This window comes from Hypanus sabinus, chromosome 7 (assembly GCF_030144855.1).
Source record: "Hypanus sabinus isolate sHypSab1 chromosome 7, sHypSab1.hap1, whole genome shotgun sequence".
In the NCBI taxonomy this organism is placed as follows: Eukaryota; Metazoa; Chordata; class Chondrichthyes; order Myliobatiformes; family Dasyatidae; genus Hypanus; species Hypanus sabinus.
Genome location: NC_082712.1, coordinates 140,324,342 through 140,345,907, shown reverse-complemented (window position 1 = coordinate 140,345,907; position 21,566 = coordinate 140,324,342). Strand labels below are relative to the sequence as shown.

General features: G+C 40.2%; 1 protein-coding gene across 2 annotated transcripts in view; it reads left to right on the top strand.

The window, feature by feature from the left end:
- Positions 1-21,566, top strand: part of LOC132397261 (protein inscuteable homolog) — a 400,127-nt gene that overhangs the window by 86,532 nt on the left and 292,029 nt on the right. For both annotated transcript variants that reach the window (XM_059975774.1, XM_059975773.1), the window contains exon 2: positions 20,365-20,459. In XM_059975774.1, coding sequence (XP_059831757.1) covers positions 20,407-20,459 — 53 coding nt within the window. In that variant the 5' untranslated portion in view covers positions 20,365-20,406. The remainder of the gene's footprint in view (positions 1-20,364; positions 20,460-21,566) is intronic.

Genomic DNA, 21,566 nt, shown 5'->3' with positions numbered 1-21,566 from the left:
TATTAATACTATATTCTGCCATCATATTTGACCTACCAAAATGAACCACCTCACATTTATTTGGGTTTACCTCCATATGCACTTCTCAGCCCAGTTTTGCATACTATTGATGACCCACTGTAACCTCCAACAATCCTCCACACTATCAACAACACCCCTAACCTTTCTTATCAGCAAATTTACTAACCCATTCCTCCACTTCCTCATCCAGGTCATTTATAAAAATCACAAAGAGAAGGGGTCCCAGAGCAGATCCCTGAGGCACACCACTAGTCACCATAATCTCCATGCAGAATATGACCTGTCTACAACTACTTTTTGCCTTCTGTGGGCAAGCCAGTTCTGGATCCACAAAGCAATGTCCTTTTGGATCCCATGTCTCCTTACTTTCTCAATAAGCCTTGCATGGGGTACCTTATCAAATGCCTTGCTGAAATCCATATACACTACATCTACTGCTCTACCTTTGTCAACATGTTTCGTCACATCCTCAAAAAATTCAATCAGGTTCATAAGGCATGACCTGCCTTTGACAGAGCCATGCTGACTATTCCTAATCATGTTATGCCTCTCCAAATGCTCATAAATCCTGCCTCTCAGGATCTTCTCCATCAACTTACCAACCACTGAGGTAAGACTCACTGTTCTATTATTTCCTGGGCTACCTCTACTCACTTTCTTGAACAAGGAAACAACATCTGCAACCCACCAATCCTCCGGAACCTCTCCCGCCCCCATTGATGATGCAAAGATCATTGCCAGAGGCTCAACAATCTCCTCCCTCGCTTCCCACAGTAACCTGGTGTATATCTTGTCCGGTCCCAGAGACTTATCCAACTTGATGCTTTCCAAAAACTCCAGCACATCCTCTCTTAATGTCTAAATGCTCAAGCTTTTCAGTCCACTTTAAGTCATCCCTACAATCACCTATGTCCTTTTCCATAGTGAATACTAAAGCACAGTATTCATTAAGTACCTTTTCTATCTCCTCCAGTTCCATACACATTTTTCCACTGTCACACTTGTTTGGTCCTATTTTCTCATGCCTTATCCTCTTGCTCTTTACATACTTGTAGAGTGCCTTGGGGTTTTCCTTAATCCTGCTCGTCAAGGCCTTCTCATGTTCTCTTCTGGCTCTTCTAATTTTATTCTTAAGCTCCTTCCTGCTAGCCTGATAATGTTCTATATCTCTATCATTACCTAGTTTTTAAACCTTCGTAAGCTTTTCTTTTCTTCTTGACTAGATTTTCAACAGCCTTTGTACACCATGGTTCCTGTACTCTACCATCCTTTATCTGTCTGAAAGGAATGCACCTATGCGGAATGTCATGCAAATATCCCCTGAACATTTCCCACATTCCTGCTGCACATTTCCCTGAGAACAACTGTTCCTAACTTATTCTTCCAATTTCCTGCCTGATAGCCTCATATTTCCCCTTACTCCAATTAAACGCTTTCTCAACTTCTCTGTTGCTATCCCTCTTGAATGCTATGGTAAAGGAGATAGAATTGTGATTATTATCTCCAAAAAGCTCTCCTACTGAGGGACGTAACACCTGACCAGGTTCAGTTCCCAATACCAAATCAAGTACAGCTTCTCCTCTTGTAGGTTTATCTATATACTGTGTCAAGAAACGTTCCGGAACACACCTAACAAACTCCACACCATCTAAACCCCTTGCTCTAGAGATAAGCTTATCAATACTTAGGAAGTTAAAATCTCCCACCACAACAACCCTGCTATTATTGCACCTTTCCAGAATCTTGTCTCCCTACCTGTTCCTCGATGTCTCTGTCACTATTGGGTGCTCTATAAAAAACACCCAGCAGAGTTTTTGACTCCTTCCCGTTTCTAACTTCCAATCACAGAGACTCAGTGGGCAATCCCTCCATGTCTTCCTACTTTTCTGCAACTGTGACACTATCTCTGATCAGCAGTGCCACACACCCACCTCTTTTGCCTCCCTCCCTGTCCTTTCTGAAATATCCAAAGCCTGGCACTCGAAGTAACTATTCCTGCCCCTGAGCCATCCAAGTCTCTGGAATGGCCACAACATCATAATTCTAAGTACTGATTCATGCTCTAAGCACATCCAATTTGGTAATGATGCTTCTTGGATTAAAATAGACACATCTCAATCCATCAGTCTGAGCGCATCTCTTCTCTATCACCTGCCTATCCTCCCTTTTGCACTGTCTCCAAGCTTTCTCTATTTGTGAGCCACCCACCCCTTTCTCAGTTCAGTTTCCACCCACCAGCAATTCCAGTTTAAACTCTCCCCAGTCGCCTTAGCAAAACTCCCTGCCAGGATATTGATTCCCCCCCCCCCCCCCCCCACCGGATTCAAGTGTGGCCTGTCCTTTATGTACAGGTCACGGCTGCTGCAAAAGAGGTCCCAATGATCCAGAAATCTGAATGCCCGTCCCCTGCTCCAATCCCTCAGCCACACATTTATCCGCCACCTCATTCTAATCCTATACTCACTGCTGCATTGCACAGACAGTAATCCCGAGATTACTGCCTTTGAGGTCCTGCTTCTCAGCTCCTTTCCTAGTCTATTTTCAGGACCTCCTCCAGGTCATTTATAAAAATGACTTGTGCACCCACCTCGTCCTACCAACGTTGTTGGTACTAATATGTACCACGACCTCTGGCTGTTCACCTTCCCACTTCAGGATATCGTGGACACGATCAGAAACATCCTGGACCCTGGCACCTCGGAGCATCCGTGTTTCTTTCCTGTTTCTGACCCCCTAACTATAGAGTCTTCTATTACTGCTGCCATCTTCTGTTCCCTACCCTTCTGAGCCATAGGGCCAGACTTTGCGCCAGAGGCGCAGCCACTGTTGCTTCCACCAGGTAGGTCATCCCCCCAACAGTTCTCAAACAAGAGTACTTATTGTTAGCCACAGGGTACTCTCTAGTTTCTGACTCTTGCCCTTCCCTCTCCTGACTGTTACCCACTTATCTGTCCCTCAAGGCCTTGGTGTGACCACTTGCCTATGGCTCCTCTCTATCACTTCTCACTTTCCCTTACCAGATGAAGGTCAACGAGCTGTATCTCCAGTTCCCTAACCTGGACCCTAAGGAGCTGCAGCTCGATGCACCTGGTGCAATTGTGGCTGTCCGGGAAGCTGGGAGTCTCCCGGACATCCCACATCTGACAACCAGTACAGAATACCAGCCACACAGACATACTTCCTATTCTTCACAAGTAACTTACCTAAAGTCTCGTTGAGCCAAAGCCCTACAATTCCGTCTCCCTCTACTCTGGTGCCCACTCTATAAAGCTGTCTTCTTTTAAATCCTTCCTGCTGGTCTAACTTGCTGACGTCCAGGTGCTTGCACAGTTGTGCCTCGCTCAAACTGCTGAGGAAAAGATCTCTCTTCTTTTAAATCTTTCCCACTGGTCTAGCTCACTGATGTTCATGCGCTTGTGCAATCTTGCCTCAATTAAATTTGTAGAATATCAACTTGCTACTTCATGTTGATGAAGGAAAGTGGGGGAACTAAAAATATGACAAATTCTCTTTGGTTACAGAGAATACAACTTCACAAGAGCAGGATGCCAACATGGCTGGCTGAAAGACAACAGCAGTGGTACTCGTGGAGTAAGAGAGACCAACATATTAATGCTCAGTGAACAATTTTCATACCATTTATATGAGCGGGCTTGTGGTCTGCATCAGGGGACAGATTGCTGGAGTGCTATCTCACCCTGTGAGCCTCTTTGAGACTCTGGTACCGACAGACTGGATGCAACTAGCTTGTAAATTGTGCTGGTGCTCAGTTAAAACCTGAAATGTTGGGTATCAGATGCTGCATTCCCTGTTGTATCATTAGCAGTTTGTTGGAAAGGATGGCCACTTGTCTTTATGCAAAGTTCAATGTAAGCCCATTGCTGAGCTCCCCTGTTGTTATGAACATTGCATGGTGTTTTTCTGACTGCAGCAAACATTTCACTGTGGATATACATCAATCTGACCATCTAAGCTGGAATTTTCCACTGAATTCTCAAATGACCTTTCATCCCAACGGGCAGGAATCACTATTAGTGTTTTCTCCTGTTCTAAGTGCAGTAACTTGTGCTTGGTGAGTGGAAGTGTTAAAATGACTGAAGGTCATTCACCACTTGATCTTCTGTCACCATCTGACCAAGTCATAATGCAGGCGCTATGATTGTTGGGAATTTCCTGTGCAGTGTGTTGCATTTCATAGTGAGTCCTGCCTGAGTGGAGATGGTGGGAAGCAATGAAGAGATTGAGGTCATTCTTATGCCACTAGCTTTTCTATTAATTCTAAATATTGCATTCTTAGCCATCAACTACACTATAAGGACCAAATCTGATGGTTTTCCTGGGTTTGGAATTGTGGTTGTCAGATGAATTATATTAGCTTCAAAGGAAGCTTTTTTCTTTGTTAATGGACAAAGAAGTCTATAGTAAACAGGTTATTTCTTTACACCCACTTCATAAAATATGCTTAATCATCATAAAAAAGACGGATTATTTGTCATTGACATAATAATGATCTTGAACACCACAAAAGTAAATTCTTTTCACTAACATTTAGCATAGTTCAAAATTTGAAGAACTGTCACGCAAATTAAGAAATAGAATGTACATTATAGTTAACATCTTTGACAGCTCTGTTTCTGCTCTAGGTATATTCTGTCCTAAAGGCTGAGATATCTCTACACTGATTCAGACACAATGAATATCTAACATGACCAAAGAAACTTCCTAATAATGACAAAGGCATCATCTGTACCTCACTATTTCTTCATGTTCAACAATACTATAACATTCAGTCGCGGTTCTCAATAAAGCAAGGGCATAGAATATACTCCCTAATATACATCACTAAGAATTACCTAGAGGATCCATTCCCAACTGAAGTTACTTAAGTTCTGAAAAATGTGCTTTCCGCAGGTCATGAGGGGAACTAACCAACATGAGAGAGACTGATTTAGTCCAGTCATCTCTTGCTCTAGGTAAGAGCAGCCACAATGCAGTCAAATTCCTGTTTTCACATAGTGGTGTCATTTATCATTGAATGACACCAGCAGAGTACTAAATGTTACTGTTTCTGGGCCATTGGCAGTAACAGCTTTATTCCAACCTTGTGTCTCCAGCTGGAGATAAATGAATAATGTGCCAGAGCGTGCGAAGTGCAGTGTGCTGTACCAACCTGGTGGAGATACCATGCAGGATCATTAGGTGATTATTATAATGATAATTAGAGATGCAATGTGTCTTCAACAGCACTGAGCTGTCTTGCAACAAATGGATCATATCAAACATCAATAGCCCTGCCAGTGATGGTCATGAAAGAAGGTAAGCAAACATTCAGTGAGAGTAGTTGGTGTCATGAACACTCCCATTCTTTTTGACGAAGCCAGATGAGTAAAATAAGATCAGGGTGAAACATTTGAAAACCTTATTTAAAATTATCAGAATACTTGACCTGAGGTGCACCATCGTAGAAGCCTGTCTTTAGCCAACTTGGATTGCTTCATAGCAAGAAAAAGCTAAGTGCCTTGGATATTGCTAAGACTAAGAACTCTGACACACCAAAACTGCAGTGCTGAAGACTTGTGCTCCAGGAATAGCTGCAATTCTCGCTAAGTTGCTGTGAACAGCATCAATTTGATAAAGTGGAAATCTCTACAGGAATTCCATTAATAAACATGACAAATCCATCCAGTGAATTACCTTCCCATAAATTTACCCTCAAATATCAGTGACGTGATGGAAGGTGTTGTTAACTATGCAATTAAGTATTTGCTTATCAAAGATTTACTCATCATTGCTCAAATTGATTCAAGTAAGGCTATCTGGTTCAAAGCCTTTCTATATCCCCTTGATTTAAACATCTCAGAAGCAGCCCAGCTCTGCATGTACCCAAATGCCAGGGAATAAACAGCTCCAATGAGAGAGATTTTAATCATTGGCACCTGACATTCAATGGCATCACTGTGCCTCCACCATTGCAAACTGGGTGATACCACTGACCTAGACTTAACTGGACCATCATGTATCTTGGAAAGCAGGTCATGGTCTGGATAATCCAATGTGAGTGACCCAGATCCTGAGTTCTCATTGACAAATATGAACATCAGCAACATGTAAGTAGTTCCATTCATTAAGATAAAGCAGTTAACTTGGTTGGCAATCTGACATCCACCTAACATATTTACTTCCTCCATTCTGATGCCTTGTGCTACAGAGAATAACATCTACCAAACAGTGTATTAATTCTGTAACCTCTAGAAGGACAATGGCATCAGGTGGATGTGATGAACTTTGAATTTTGAACTTACACAGACTGCAGTGTTTCTAGTGACAGCCAACTAGCTGTGAGCGGAAAAAAAATTGCTCCCAACGACAAAGCCCACATCTTTTGAATGAATAGAAATCTCTGCTGTTTTTTCTGACATTTCCATGATTATATCTCATGTAAAGGTTTAACATAGAAAAGTGTATTTAAACTTCTCATCTGTAGAAACTTTCAGTAGATCAGGGTAGTCAACCTGGGGTCCACATTGGTCCATGGCATAAAAAGGCTGGGAAACCCTGCACCAGATGCATGAATTTGCCCCAGAATGTTTCCTGAAAAGGTGGCAGTGATGTGTTTTGACTACTGTGATTAAATGGACAATATGACACCAAAGCCCTTGTCATTCTTCAGGTGTGCATCCCTCACTATGATGGAAAAACCATTATACAGTGAAATAAAAACTTACTCGGAATAGATTTTTGTAAAATGAACATATTGGCCCCAAGGCCTTTCACTCGTAACTTTGAGGCTTGCAATATCATTTTCTACCTTGCGAGTCAAATAGAAATCAAACTATGATATTTCAGGGTACTTAGTCTCAGCTGGAAGTTGCATAAGAGATAATGGAACTGTAGGAGGCTCGTATATATCTGCTTCTCTATCTTACTAAAAGTTGCATGGCATGAAACAATGCTAATTTCTGAAAGACTTATAACCATCAGTTCAGGGAGTTCATAACTGAGCAGTACCCTGCTTAGTGGCACCATACGCAGATGCCAAACAGGTCTGATATCGATGACTTTGACAGGTTATCCTATAGCACAAATATTGATCCCCTCTCCTTATCACATTGGTCAGTTTAAGTCTTTCTGATGCACTGGCAGATCAACAGCATATTCTCCATCATTGATAGCATTGATTATCCTCCTTGCTGCAACAGTGATTTTGATTATCTTATTGTGCAGCATTGATGGCTTTGACTGCTGCTCTTCAGGCACACTTATGAATTTGTTACCTTTCATTTTCACTGGTTGTAGTGTCCCTGTTCATTGCTTCACTGTCAGCTTTGAATGCTTGCTGTGTTGTACTGGTGGATTTAATGGACCAGCCTGTAGTACTGGCAGCTTTTCTTGTGGGCACATGCAATTTCAGCCAAACTCCTTGAGACTTGAAGTCTAGGAAGATCATGCTAAAGGACCAGTAACTTCAAATTGTCAATTGACCATAATTGATGTTTAAGATTCCATGGTTCTATCCAAATTAAAAAGATTTCCTGAAAAAGCTTAACCACAACCATTGGTGTATGGGAAATTGTGCTGTGTGGAAATATCTGTTACAATTCCACACAGAAAAAGAGTTCTGATCAAGGGCCATTATTCTGAAACATGACTTTTATTTCTCCCTTCACAGATGCTGCCTGTCCTGCATTTCCAGCATTCTCTGTTTCACTTCATATTTCCCACATCTGTAACATTTTGCTTCTGGCAGGAACTATCCCAAATGAGAATATTGCTCATATATTGCTGGGAAAGGTGTTGCAAACATTCTCATTATTTAATTGATAAACTTACTCACAGTTTATATTGATAGCTTGTCTGGGTAAATGCTGGCACCAACATGATTTTGCGAGGCTGATGCATTATTGGGCAGTTGTCCTCTTTGTCAGTCCTCTACATGGTCTGGGTGTGTTGATGATGGTAGTCCAGAGGGAAAGAAAAGGTTTCAATCCCTATTACTGGTATGCTTTGTCCTGATCTGAAAATTAATCTTGATTCAGGAGAACAGCTCTTGCCTGCTGCCTGCCAAAAAGTAATAGTGGTATGAGAAGCAATTTGTCAGGTTATTCAGTATGGTCCTGTTTGACTTAACTACTTTCTCCTTACTTTAAATAACCATAAATGCATGAGGCAGCTATATTCAAGTATTATGAGCTTTGGCACAATGCAGCACTCTGCACTCTTCCAGAATTTCAATTAATATTAGGAAATAATGAGGGGAAATCACTTACGGAAGGATGGAGATGATAGATACCATGGGCATAAGCATCTGTGTGTGCTTGTGTGAGATGGAAAGAAAAAATGTGTGTGTATAAGAAAGAAGGAGGGAGAAACAAAGAGTGAGGGATGACTAACAGTAGCTCCCTGTATGCTGATGGTGGTTTGTGGCTGAAGGTCATGGGTGTACTGTTCTGGATCTATGTGTAAACGGCATCAGCCTAGATGAGGTAGAGGAGATAATTTATATTTCTAAGCAAGATGCTGAAGGAAAGGTTTGAACAATTTAGTAAAATGTCCTTTTTTGTAAAATTCATGCTAAATAAGTAAATATTCTTCCTCAAGGTGTGTTGAATAGAAGTGGAAGCATATTAAATGAAAATGTGAAAAGAAGATGAATTTTGTAATAAGTTTGAATAAATTAAAATTAAGATGAAGTTGAATGGGTTAAAGTAATTGGATTGAGCCATGTGCTTGCAATATTGATCCAGTAATTTTGATCAAAGATTATACTGAATCATGAGAATTATGTGGGGGGAGTTAATTCCATTTAGAATAGGCTATATCTAAATCTGGTTCGATTTCTTGACATTTAAGCATGGAGTTGTTGGAAAAAAGCAAGATGAAAACTCAATGAAGCAGGAAGGTTGTGCCATTTGTTGAATCTAGCTTGCAAGTTAATTTCAAAATCTATTTTCGGTTTCTTGTGTATGAAGTTTCTTTGCTTCCTGACATACAGTAGACTTCGGTTAATTGGGACACAATGGGATCCGTACATTTTGGCCTAATTAAGTGGCTGCCCCAATTAGCTGAAGTTTCACGGAAATAGTTACAAAGGTATAAAAAAGGCAAACTATCATTTATCTGTATAACAAATCATGTACATATTTAAATTAAATACAGAATAAATTAGAACACTACCAATATTACTACAGCACTATAAAACTGTATTCGTGCTGAATAGTTATTGATGGAAGAATACATCCAGTGTACATTGCCATGTTCTCTTGACTGAGTGTAAATGAACAAAATCAGTGCCGATACCTCTTGCCGATAATGGCCTGCCTTCATACAATGCTTTCAATGACTGCTTACTCCAACTCTTCATTTTTATTGTAACATTCAAAATGATCATGAATATCTTCAAATTTTTCATAGTTTATAACTTGTTGAAGTAGTAAAATCATTTTATTTTCACTCCCGGCTGTTTCTAGCATCTTCAAGTGTAAATGCTTGAAACTGCACTGAGCAAATCAGTTCCGAATTGTCATACTGCTTATTTCTCACCAACTATCAGTGACAAAGATCATTGCTTCTTGAACACAAACTCATGCAACTGATGCTATTTAAAAAAAAACATTTGCCCTCAGTTTAGTGTAGTGTCTAACTGTTACACAAGCGCATGTGACTGATGCGGGTTAGAAACTGTTTGGGAACAGTCTCCTGTCCCGATTAAGCTGCTCAGTGTCGCAAATAAAGGAAGGGAATTGTGGCTATTTTCTCGATTAGTATTTGTTCTTAAAGAGTTGTCACAAATAAGTAACTGCCCCAATTAATCAATGGCCTAATTAATCAGAATCCACTGTATATGATTTGTCATGTTCAAGAAAACTATTTTTCCTGGTTAAGTGTTAGTAAACGGTATCAAGTAACACAAGGCATAATGCAATTGTGCAGCAGTTAATGCTGTTGTTGCACAGTTCCGGAAACCTGTGCCCAATGCTGACCCAAGCTCCCCCTAACCAAGTGCATTTGCCCCAAGTGTTCTTGTCTCTCACATCCTAAAAGTGTGCTGCTTGGCAGGTAAATTGGCTGCTGTAGATTGTCTCCTGTGAAGACAGATGGCGGTAAAATGGGAGAGGGATTGGAGGGTAATGGGTTTGATGGGAATGTGAGAAAGAATGGGTTACAGAGAAATAAGTAAAGACTATTGAGAATGTTGTTAGAGCTGAGAGATTTACTGGGCCAACTGGTCTCTTATATAAAGAGAAATTTGAATAAGTCACATACTTTTAATTATGAATTGTCATTAACTTGCTTCCATTCAAATAATAGATGGGTTTGAAAAGGTTTAAGTGCTGGATGATCTCTAGAGGTAACTTAGCCTGTTTCCAATGCATTGTTTTATAACTAGCAGTGACTATATATGCTTTCGAGGTTTTTATGTGTGCTATTATTTGATGAGTGTGGATTGGCCGTATATGTTATAGGATTCCAAACAGCAGTTGGAATGTATGCTTTTCACTAAAACAGACTTCCCTTTCCCATTAAGAATATATAATTAGGTTAAATTTCAGAGTATAATTGGAAAGCAAGATAAAATTATACTGAATTAGCAAGCCTCATTTGCAACTGGCAATGAAGAGTGTTTTCCCTTCCTGAGTAAATCTTTATTAACATTTCTACGTTATTTCCAACCCACTGCTGTGGAAAATATCCCTTTGAAGCATAAAAATTATATTTATTATAATGACAAGGTCTCAACAATACTTCCCTTATCCTCCTCCTCGACCTATTTGAGTGCAGATTTTGGCATATGGCAAGTCATCCTTCCTCAATCACTTGGTCTTGTCATTCAGAGATTCAAAGCTGTTTCCATTTTCACCACTCCATTGTAGGTGGAGAATTACTTTCCATATTTGCATTATCACCCCTGCAAATCTCAAAGATCTAACCTAGTTCCCCAACCTCTCATTTATCTATTACCACCCTTAGGTCATTTGAACACTTTCTCTCCACCACTTCTCAAATTTGTTAAACTTCTTCTGTAAGGCTTTGGGACAGAATTAGGCCATTTGGCCTAACTAATCTGTTCAGCCATTCCACCATGGCTGCTTTATTATCCCCTTCAATCCCATGCTCCTGCCTTCAGCTCATAACCTTTGACACCCTTACAAATCAAAAACCACCACTTTAAATATATCCAACAACTTGGCCTCCACAGCTATCTGTCCCAATGAAATCCACAGTTTCACCACGCTCTGGCTAAAGAAATTCCTCTTTAAATCTCTCCTAAAGGACCTTCCTTATATTCTGAGGCTGTGTGCTCTGGTCCTAAACTCGCCCACTATCAGAAACATCTTCTCCTTGTTAATGCTATTTAGGTCTTTCAATATTCAATAGGTTTCAATGAGATCCTCCTTCATTGTTCTAAACTCCAGAGAGTACAGACCCATAGCTATTAAATTCTCCTCACAATTATCCATTTCATTCCTGAGATCATTCTTGTAAACCTCCTCTGGACCATCTGCAATGTCAAAATATAGTTTCTTAGATAAGGGGCATGCGGCTGTTTCCTTTCAAAAAGATTTCCTTCAAATAAATACTGGGAGGGCTACACCAGAATTTTTTTCCCCTATAGCTCTTCATTAATCTTTGTTTCTGTTTGAGATTGATTCTTACATTTCTCAATATTGTCCTTGCACCTGATCCTAGACTTGCTGCAATTTGCCTATCGCCACAATAGGTCTATGGCAGATGCAATCTCAATGGATCTTCACATGGCCTTAGATCACCTGGACAACAGAAACACCTATGTCAAGATGCAGTCTTTTGACTATAGCACAGAATTTAACACCATCATTTCTATAGTCCTGATCGATAAGCAATGGAATCTGGGTTTCTTTACCTCCCTCTGCAACTCGATCCTCAGCTTCCAAACTGGAAGACCACAATCTGTGCAGATTGGTATTAATAACTCCTTGCTGATGATCAACACTGGCACACCTCAGGGAAGTGTGCTTAGCTCACTGCTCTACTCTCTATACCACATGACTGCGTAGTTAGGGATAGCTCAAAAACCATTTATAAATTTGCTGATGATACAACCGTTGTAGGCAGAATTTCAGATGGAGAGGAGAAGGCATAGAGGAGCGAGATGTACCAGTTAGTTGAGTGGTGACACAGCAAAAACCTTGCACTCAACATCAGTAAGATCAAGAGCTGGTTTTGGACTTCAGAAAGGGTAGGACAAGGGAACACAATCCAATCCTCATAGAGGGATCAGAGATGGAGAGGGTGAACAATCTCAAATTCCTGGGTGTCAAGTTTCCTGAGGATCTAATCCAATGTAGCGACGCAACTATAAAGAAAGCAAGACGGTGGCTATACTTCATTAAGAGTTTGAGGAGATTAGGTTTGTCGCCTAAGGCACTTGAAAACTTCTACACATATATTGCGAAGAGCGTTCTGACAGGCTGCATCACTGTCCGATATGGTGGGGGGGGGGGGGGGGAGGCAGAGGCGCCAGTGCCTAGGATTAAAAGAAGCTGTAGAAAGCTATAAATTAGTCAGCTCCCATTTTTTGTGTGAGCCTCCATAGCATTCAAGACATCTTCAAGGAACGGTGTCTCCGAAAGGCAGCATCCATCATTAAGGACATCCAGGACATACCCTCTTCTCATTGTTACCAAGAAGGAGATGTGGAAGCCTGACTGCACACACTCAGTGATTCAGGACCAGCTTCTTCCCCTCTGCCATCCAATTCCCAAATGGACATTGAACCCATGAACACTGCCTCACTCTTATTACTTCTGTTTTGGCACTACTTTTAATTTATACTATTTAATGCAACACACACACACACACACACACACACACACACACATTTCCTGTTATTAATTAATTAATTTCCCCTATATTTTCAAGTATTGCATTGAACTGCTGCTGCTAAGTTAACAAATTTCATGGCATATACTGGTGATGATAAACCTGGATCAGGTTCCTTGGATCAGGTTCTGGCAGTTGATCATCAGTACAAACTCCACAATGAAACGCAGCTCTGCCCATGTTCTTCTGTAAGACTCATCACCACCTTTGTTACCTCTTGACTTTCAAGGTTTGTCATAGTGCTGAATAGCCTACCACTTTCAACTCCCCATGTATTAAAACAGCCAGAATATGTACAATCAAGACTGATTCACCCATGATACCGTCCTTCATTGACTACACGAATTCCTGATAAAGGACTGGAACTATTATCAAACAACTTAAAGATTGAAAATTGTTTTCAATCTTAAAGTTAAAGATGAAAGGGGATAATATATGTGAGGCAAGAGTTTTTTTTCAACAGAGAGTGGTAGATGAGCTGCCAGGGGAAATGGTGGAAGCAGATATAATAACTTTTAATGGGCATTTGGACAGCAACATGACATTCAGGGAATGGATGAATATCACTCATCTTCAAGCAGATGGGTTTGGTTATATTTGGCATCAGATTAGTAACAGACATTTGGGCTGATGGGTTCTTCCTGTAACTTTGTCCAGAGCTACAACCTTGCAAGATTTCTCTGTTTAACCAATTTTGGCCAATAGTAGACCATCAATTTTATCTCAAAGAATTAGAAATGGTGAAGCACAACAATATAATGTTCTGAATACTTTTATGTGATTGCTTCTTTGGATAAAGAAATAATTTTGTATACTGGAGAGCAAACCTTTATATCCCATTCCCAAGAATATTGCTATTTTTATTAGTGTTTCACAGAAGCAATTTGCAACCTATGCCAGTATCTTGATACTTCACATTCCAACGTTTAAGATTTAAATGCGGACTCCAATTAGTGTGCTTATCCTACTAAAAAAAATGCTTGACTGAAGATAGCCTCTGAATATATAGATTCTGGCTGTTAATAAGTCATTCTTGGTCAGAGGTGCCATTAGATATGGGGGGGGGGGGGAAGTGATTCCACAATAAGCAATGTCAAAATAGCATGCTGAATGACAGATAAATGAGCTTTACTTGTAACTTTATATTTAATTTTATGCATTACTTATAAAATAATGAGCAATACCAGAGCATTTTATTGTTTTCTCATATATTTTAAGAGATGAATTGTTGAAATGGACTTCAGCTTTGGCACAGGTTACTTACAATCAGCTTAATTAAAGGAGGTGCTAATTGGGCAAATTGTAAGTGAGTTCCTGCATTTGTAATCATTAGAGACTTTGGGCCCTATTAGTTCTGTCTCGAAATCCACTGGGAATGCATATATTAATATTTTTGTAGGATGGAGAAGGATTCCATTTAGATTTCTATTTGTTCTTTGATGTAGTGATTTGAAAGCAAAAGTGGTTTGCTTATTGATGCAAATGAATCATTGACTTCATTCATTTCTTCATCATCCTCTGAAGCTAAGGCGGACTGTTTGCAAACTTCATGCCACTGTTGGCCTTTTTGCTGACCAGTGTATCTACTCCCTTATCTAGACTGCCTTAATTCTCTCTTTCCCTGCCTTGGTTCATCTGGAGTTCTCTGTTCCGGTTGACTTCTGTCTTCCCCCTAGGACTAAATGGAATTTGTTCGTGGCACTGCCTTTATCCTAACTTGCATCAAGGTAAATTCATTGAGTCACTCACATACTTGCAGCACCTGATTAGGCATTGTTTATGTTTAAATCTTTCCTGTTGTTTTCAAATCCCTTTATGACTTGGTCTGTGAATTCTTCTGGCACTGGTGGTGGTTGGCACTCGTTTGTCTCGAGACCAATGGGTGATGATGACCGTTATCGCAAGCCTGGGCGGAAGATATGGAGATACTGAGATGCCCAGTCGTCAAGATCCCCCTCTCGGCCTCACCAGTGTAGTCCAAAGGAAAGCTTATGAAGCAATATATTTGCCACCAGCTTGGCTGCAGGAGCTGTTGGAAGGATGTTCTATGATGTCCAGCAACATTAGGGGCTCCATTCTGGATTTATTGTCTGGGTTTACTCCCTTAGGCTTTGTTTCTCCCAAGGCTGCCCTTCTGGCATTAAAACCTTTTAAATTTCTACAATGCTGGAATTATTATTCTACTTCTAGAACAATTATTCTGGTCTCTAGTGCACCCGAAATTTAATTCTTCTCCGATTCCTTCTCTAGTGTTCAGATAAATTTCTGTCTGACAATTCTCCACTTATCTTTTCCCACTTAAGATATTTTAAGTCTTTTTCTAATTTATTACAGACTGACCAAATCCATGCCAACTCCCATCAGACCAATGCCATCCACCACATTCCCTTGTCCCTTATTCTGCATGAAGGACTAGTTTACATTAGTTAATTTTCCAATGATTATTGGCAGAATTTCAGATGGTGACAAGGAGGTGAGATCGATCAGCAACCTTGCACTCAACATCAGTAAGACCAAGGAATTGATTGTGGACTTTAGGAAGGGGAAGCTAAGGCAACACAAACCAGTCTTCATCGAGGATCAGCAGTGCAAAGGGTGAGCAGTTTCAAATTGCTGCGTGTTAGCAACTCTGAAGATCACTCCTGGGTTCAACATATTGACAGAATTACAAAGAAAACACAACAGGGGCTTATTTTATTTGAAGTTTGAGGAGACTTAGTATGTCACAAAAGACTTGCAAGTTTCTGCAAATGTTCCATGGAAAACAGTCTAACTGATTAGATCCTGGTATGGAGAGGCCATAGCATGGGATTAAAAATTGCTGCAGAAAATTGCAGACTCTGCCAGCTCCATCATTAACACTAGCCTCCCCAGCACTGAGGATGTCTGAAAAAGTCAGCATCATCACCATTGTGTACTGTGTCATCTGACATGGGTGATCATGGTCTTCCATCTGTCTTTAATCAGATCATTGCTTGTGGGGAAGACCCCTTCATACTATTGTTCTTATTCTTTTCTCCATGATTGTTCTTGGCAAGCTTTTCTACAGAAGTGGTTTGCTAATGCTTCATCTGTGCAGTGCCTTTAAAAGATGCGTGACCCTAGCCATTATTAATATTCTTCAGAGATTGGCTGCTTGGCTCAGGGGTAGGATAATCAGAATCAGGTTTATTATCACCAGCATGGGTAGTGAAGTTTGTTAACTTACAACCAGGACTTGTGCCATGTACCAGTTACTCAGACAGTCAACCATCATCTGCTCCTGTGGCTTCACATGACCCTGACCAGGGGGCAAAGCAGGAGCTACACCCTGCCCAAGCAAAGCATGACCTGTAGGCTAGCGGAGGGAAGAAGCACCTTACACCTCCTTTGGTCGGGATGTATCTCCACCCCTCCACCCGATTAAAAAGAAGGCATCTATCAACAGGGACCTTGATCACCCAGGGCATGCCCTCTAAACATTGCAATCACCAAGGAGGAGGTACAGGAGCCTGAAGACACACACAATGTTTAAGGAACAACTTCTTCCCCTCCACCATCAGATTTATGAATAGACAATGAACCCATAACTATTTTTCCTCTCTTTTTGCACAAATTTAATTTATTTCATGAATTTTATTACAATTTATGTTTTTTTATTATGTATTGCAAAGTATTGCTGCTGCAAGAGAATGTGAGCCAGTGATCTAACCTGGTCCCAGCATATCAATGCAGCTATTAAAAAGGCAAGACAGCGGTTATAGTTCATTAGGAGCTTGAAGAGATTCAGTTTGTTACCGAAAACTCTGAACAACTTCTATAGATGTGCCGTGGAGAGCATACTGACAGGCTACGTCATTGTCTGGTACAGGAGAAGGGGGGAGGGAGAGGACTACTGCACAAGATGGAAAGAAGCTACAGAAAGCTGTAAAATTAGTCAGCTCCATTTTGGGTACTGGCCTCCAAGAGGAGATTCAAGCAGCGGTGCCTCTGAAAGCTGATGCCAATTATTAAGGAACCACCCCCCCTCAATACCCTCTTCACATTTTTACCATCAGGTGGAGGTACAGAAGCCTGAAGGCACACCCTCAGTCACTGAGGAACAGCTTCTTCCCCTCTGCCATATAATTTCTAAATGGGCACTGAGCCTATGAATACGATCTCACTTCTTTAACTTTTTAAAATATGTATGATTTCTGTTTTTGCACTATTTGAATCTATTCAATACACACATATATATACTTACTGTAATCGATTTACTTGGTTATCCATTTATTTATTATTCTTTCTATATTATCCTGTATTGCATTATATTGCTGCTGCTAAGTTAACAAATTTCACGACACATGCCAGTGATAATAAACCTGATTCTGCTTCCCATCAGCCTATCTTTGGGATAAGGCCACTTGGTCACAGGAAGAATATGCAGACGCCTCCTGAAGCTGGGGTCAGAGCTGGGTCCATGGAGATGGTTGGCAGCATTGCTACTTGCTTTTCCCATTGCTTTTCTTGAGTAACTTTGTTTAATTTTTTTTTTGACCGTGTCAAGAAACACCTTTATACTTTTTAGCATAAATAATGTGATACCAATGTGATAACTGTACACGTTGCTGTTGAGTTACTGGGTTATATATGGAACTAAATTAACAGTAATTGATACCTTTATACAGGGGACATTTTCCTCTTTTCTCAGCTTCAGTGTGAAGCCAAGTCTTCTGATGAGTATTCTTCCTTCTGAGCCAAATCATGACTTTTATTGGCTTGTTATGCAAATATGTGTCATGATGTGAAGAATCTGACAAAAAAAATCCATTTATGTATTTTACTTAATTGGTTGTATTGGATGTTTCATGTGAATGCTGATTTTAGGTGGTAGAATAAGCATTCTGCATAACCATTGCTCAGATTATAACACTACACACACTTATCAAATGGCATATTCAGAAGTGAACAGTGACAATGTCTCAGGTGATGAATAATAACAGGTTTTGCTTCTCCTGGGAACATAGAGCATCACAAACATTTGTATCTATTGTGCTAGATTGCAATGAATTTGGACTGAACACTGTGGTGGCAAATTTAATTCTGCTCACTTGGAATAAGCTGCGTCATTATCAAAAGGCTAAGTGTTTTTACTCAGCTTTGAGACCAGAAGGAGCAAAGTGCTCCTCTGGGTCGCACCAGGAAAGTGGTGACTTCCATTTTCTCTGGCTGCTTCACTTTCCCTCTGAGACCCTCAGTTTGTATTTTCATGTTGCCCGGCATCTACGTGCTGCACAGTTTTCTGGAATTTATTTTTTAGGTAGAGACACGGCTCAGTAACCAGTCCTTCCAGCCCAATGAGCCCGTGCCAGCCAATTACACCTACTAACCCATACGTCTTTGGGATGTGGAAGGAAACCGGCACCGTGAGGAAACTCACATGGTCATGCAGAATCCTCACAGACAGCGGCAGGAGTTGAACCCGGTCTCTGTTGCTGTAATAACTTTGCACTATCCGTTACTATACTGAGCCAGCCCAATGAGGAATGAGTGGCAGGTTGCTCAACATCTCATTAGTAAGGCAAAGGAGTTAAGATGACAATTTGTTTGCAGATTTGTTCCTATTAAAATATATGCTTAATGTAGGGAAGATTGAATGGTCTGGGTTTCTTTGCTTTGGAATGTTGGAGGCTGAGGGTGATCTTATAGAGGTTTATAAATCATGACAGGCATTGATAGATTAGACAGTCAAAAGCTTTTTCCTATGGCAGGGTAGTAGAACTAGAGAACTAGAGGCTTTAAGTGAGAGGGGAGAAATTTAAAGGTGACCAGATGGGTAAAATTTTCTCACACTAACAGTGGTGACAACCTGGAATGAACTGCCACAGGTGGTGGCTGTGGTAGATACTTTTACAGTGCTTAAAAGTACTTGGACACGAAATACGTAGAGGGAAAAAGACCAAAATTAGATTAGTTTGGATGGGCAGCATTGATGAGGTGGGCAGTAGGATCTGTGCCGTGCATTTCAATGATTTTATTTATATTGCAATTAATATTGAGGACAATGGAAAAGAGGATCTTGAGAGGTACATATTTACTAATGCCCATATTGTTGCCCACCAAGGCTGCATTTTGTCCCACTTTATTCTTTCCTTTCCCTAGGAATTGGCAATGCGTCAGACATACCCACTTGACCCCCAGCTGGCACAGTAGGTAAACTACTGCACTCAACCTCAACATGGAGTTAGCATGTCCATCTTGTGATCATATGGGGTTCACTTAGCTGCTCTATTTCCCTACCACATCCTATAAATTAGCTATTAGTTTAATTGGCTGCTCATTACCCCTAATTTAAGTGGGTGACAGAAGAATTAGGGTGCAGTTAATGGGCAGGTGAGGAAGAATAGCTTACAGGGACATAAACAGGATTAAATCAATTGGTCTAAGAGCCAGTATAGAGTTGGTGCGCTGAATGGTCTATATTCTATGGAAAAAAAAACTTAACTCACCACTTCTCTTACATTTTCCATGAACAGGGGCCAACACATTATTATAGTCTTGCCTCAGTGTTCAGTTTATCCACAGTCACTAGTAGATCAAAATGGCAAAGCTTGTTTTTCCTCTGGTTTTTGAGTTCTGTCAGAATTCTGCTCTCCTGACTGCTGAGAGCATTAGTGAGTGGAATATGCCACTCATGCGTGCTGTGCTCAGGATGATATGCTTTTTCACTTGCACAGCTGATGCCAAGATAGTAAAATTATTGGAACAATGTTAGCCATTAGTGGTCAGGCTATTGAGTCAAATCCTGCTGGATTTGACTCACATCACACACTCACCGGCACAATACCAGTGGATGATCTTGCCGTTTGTGGGCAACTTACTCCCAGTATCCCACAGCTGCAGCCTTTTGATGAGGTGCAATTGTGACCAGACATTAGGGGACACAAAAGGGCCTGGTTATTGTAGTTTAGTCACTGCTAATTTGTTTTATTATTTATTGAGATACAGTGCAGAGTAGGCCCTGCCTGCCCTTTGAGCCATGCAGCCCAGCATTCCCCCAATTTAATCCTAGCCTAATCACGGGACCTCATTTAAAATTAACATGGGCCCTGAATTTGAGATTTAATGAATGTATCGAGGAGGGAAAAGTTGGCACAAGAGACCGTTGAGATTCAAAAATGGCAAGTCTTCATGAGGAAGCTGAAAAATGAGGATTAATAAAAGTTAGGTTCTATCAAAGATTGTGACTAAGTATAAGGATCATGATTAAATGTGCCAGGCAGCTGTGGAGACTGCTGGAGGTTAGAATACAGAGCAAGACATTGGGCCAGCAGTGAAAAATCACTAATATGTAATGCAATTTTTCTTAGAGCTTTAAGTTTCAACGATGTAATTTATCATATCTACAAGAATGCAATAACTTTAAGTAGTTAACTACAACTAGTGAATTGAAGTTGATTAGCTGTGATTGGTCTCCATGAAGTTAATAGTAATGACATTTTTAAAAAAATCCTGTTTTAGGTTCTGCTTGTGAAAGCTTTTACCTTTGGATGAGTGTTGAACATGGCTTCTGGAGGCGACAATTTTCTTGAATCTCTCTCGTCGTCTGTCCAGCGGTAAGTGCTGGGCTCATTTGATTAATTAATTGCTTTAATGTATAACAAGTTGTGAGTCGAAAATGGATTCTGATGCAATATATGAGAAAAAGCTTTCATGGCAGTGTGCCGGAAATGCACTGGTATCAGCAATATTAGATGCATGGCTGAGACATTCAGGCAGATTAAAGTATTGTGACCTTAGCTTGACAGAAAATGCTGCTCTGTAAATTTTCAGCTTAAACTGCTAATAGGACATTAACTGTTCTGTTGAACAAATTATTTTCTTAGTAACTGTAAATAATAGAATATTTTTTTATAAGAACAGTTTTTTTTTGTTGGTGCTGTCACACAAAACTGAATTTTGCCATTTATGACAAAATTAATTAATTCTATCATTAATCAGTTGTTGGCTGAAGCTGATGCTGCATTTTTTCCAAAGCTGTTGTATCATACCATTGCCATTAAGTATTTGCTGGATTTATTTTGAAATGCTGTTCTACTGAGGAGTGTATGTGAAGAGACATTGGCACTGGTTCATCAAAGGTTACATTGTTGCTCTCTCTTCACATTCATTCTTTGGGGTAGAGGAACCATTCATTGGCCAGACACCTATCCCATGGGTATGATAGTGTACCAGCCTATAAAATACATGATACCCATAAGATGAGCTCTGATTACCTGTGTGTTGAGTAGAGCAGTCAAACTGTCTGAATCACAATGCAGTGTGTACCGGATTTCAGAGTCAGGAAATCTCAGTTCAAACCCAGTCCTGTAGTGACTGAGTCCATCAGAACATGCATTTAGATGCAAAGGGTGTTGTCAAACTGCATTTGTTTTGCATAACAGTTGTGAAATCTGGAACTTTATATGCCCAGAAGCAGTTAAAGCAGTCAGTAGAAAGGCTAATTTTTGATACAGAAATGTATAAATGTTTGAGCAATCAAAGAAGGTGGGTGGAAATAACCTTTACAGGGTTATTTCAGTTTAAGTTTTTATATTATAAACCTGTGTTACTCTTGAGTTTTGTGCATTTTGTTTTATTGTGATATGGCATTTGTATGAGAGGCAATGTAAATATTAAAAGTACTGTACTGAAATTTGAGAAATTTGTTTATTAATATATAT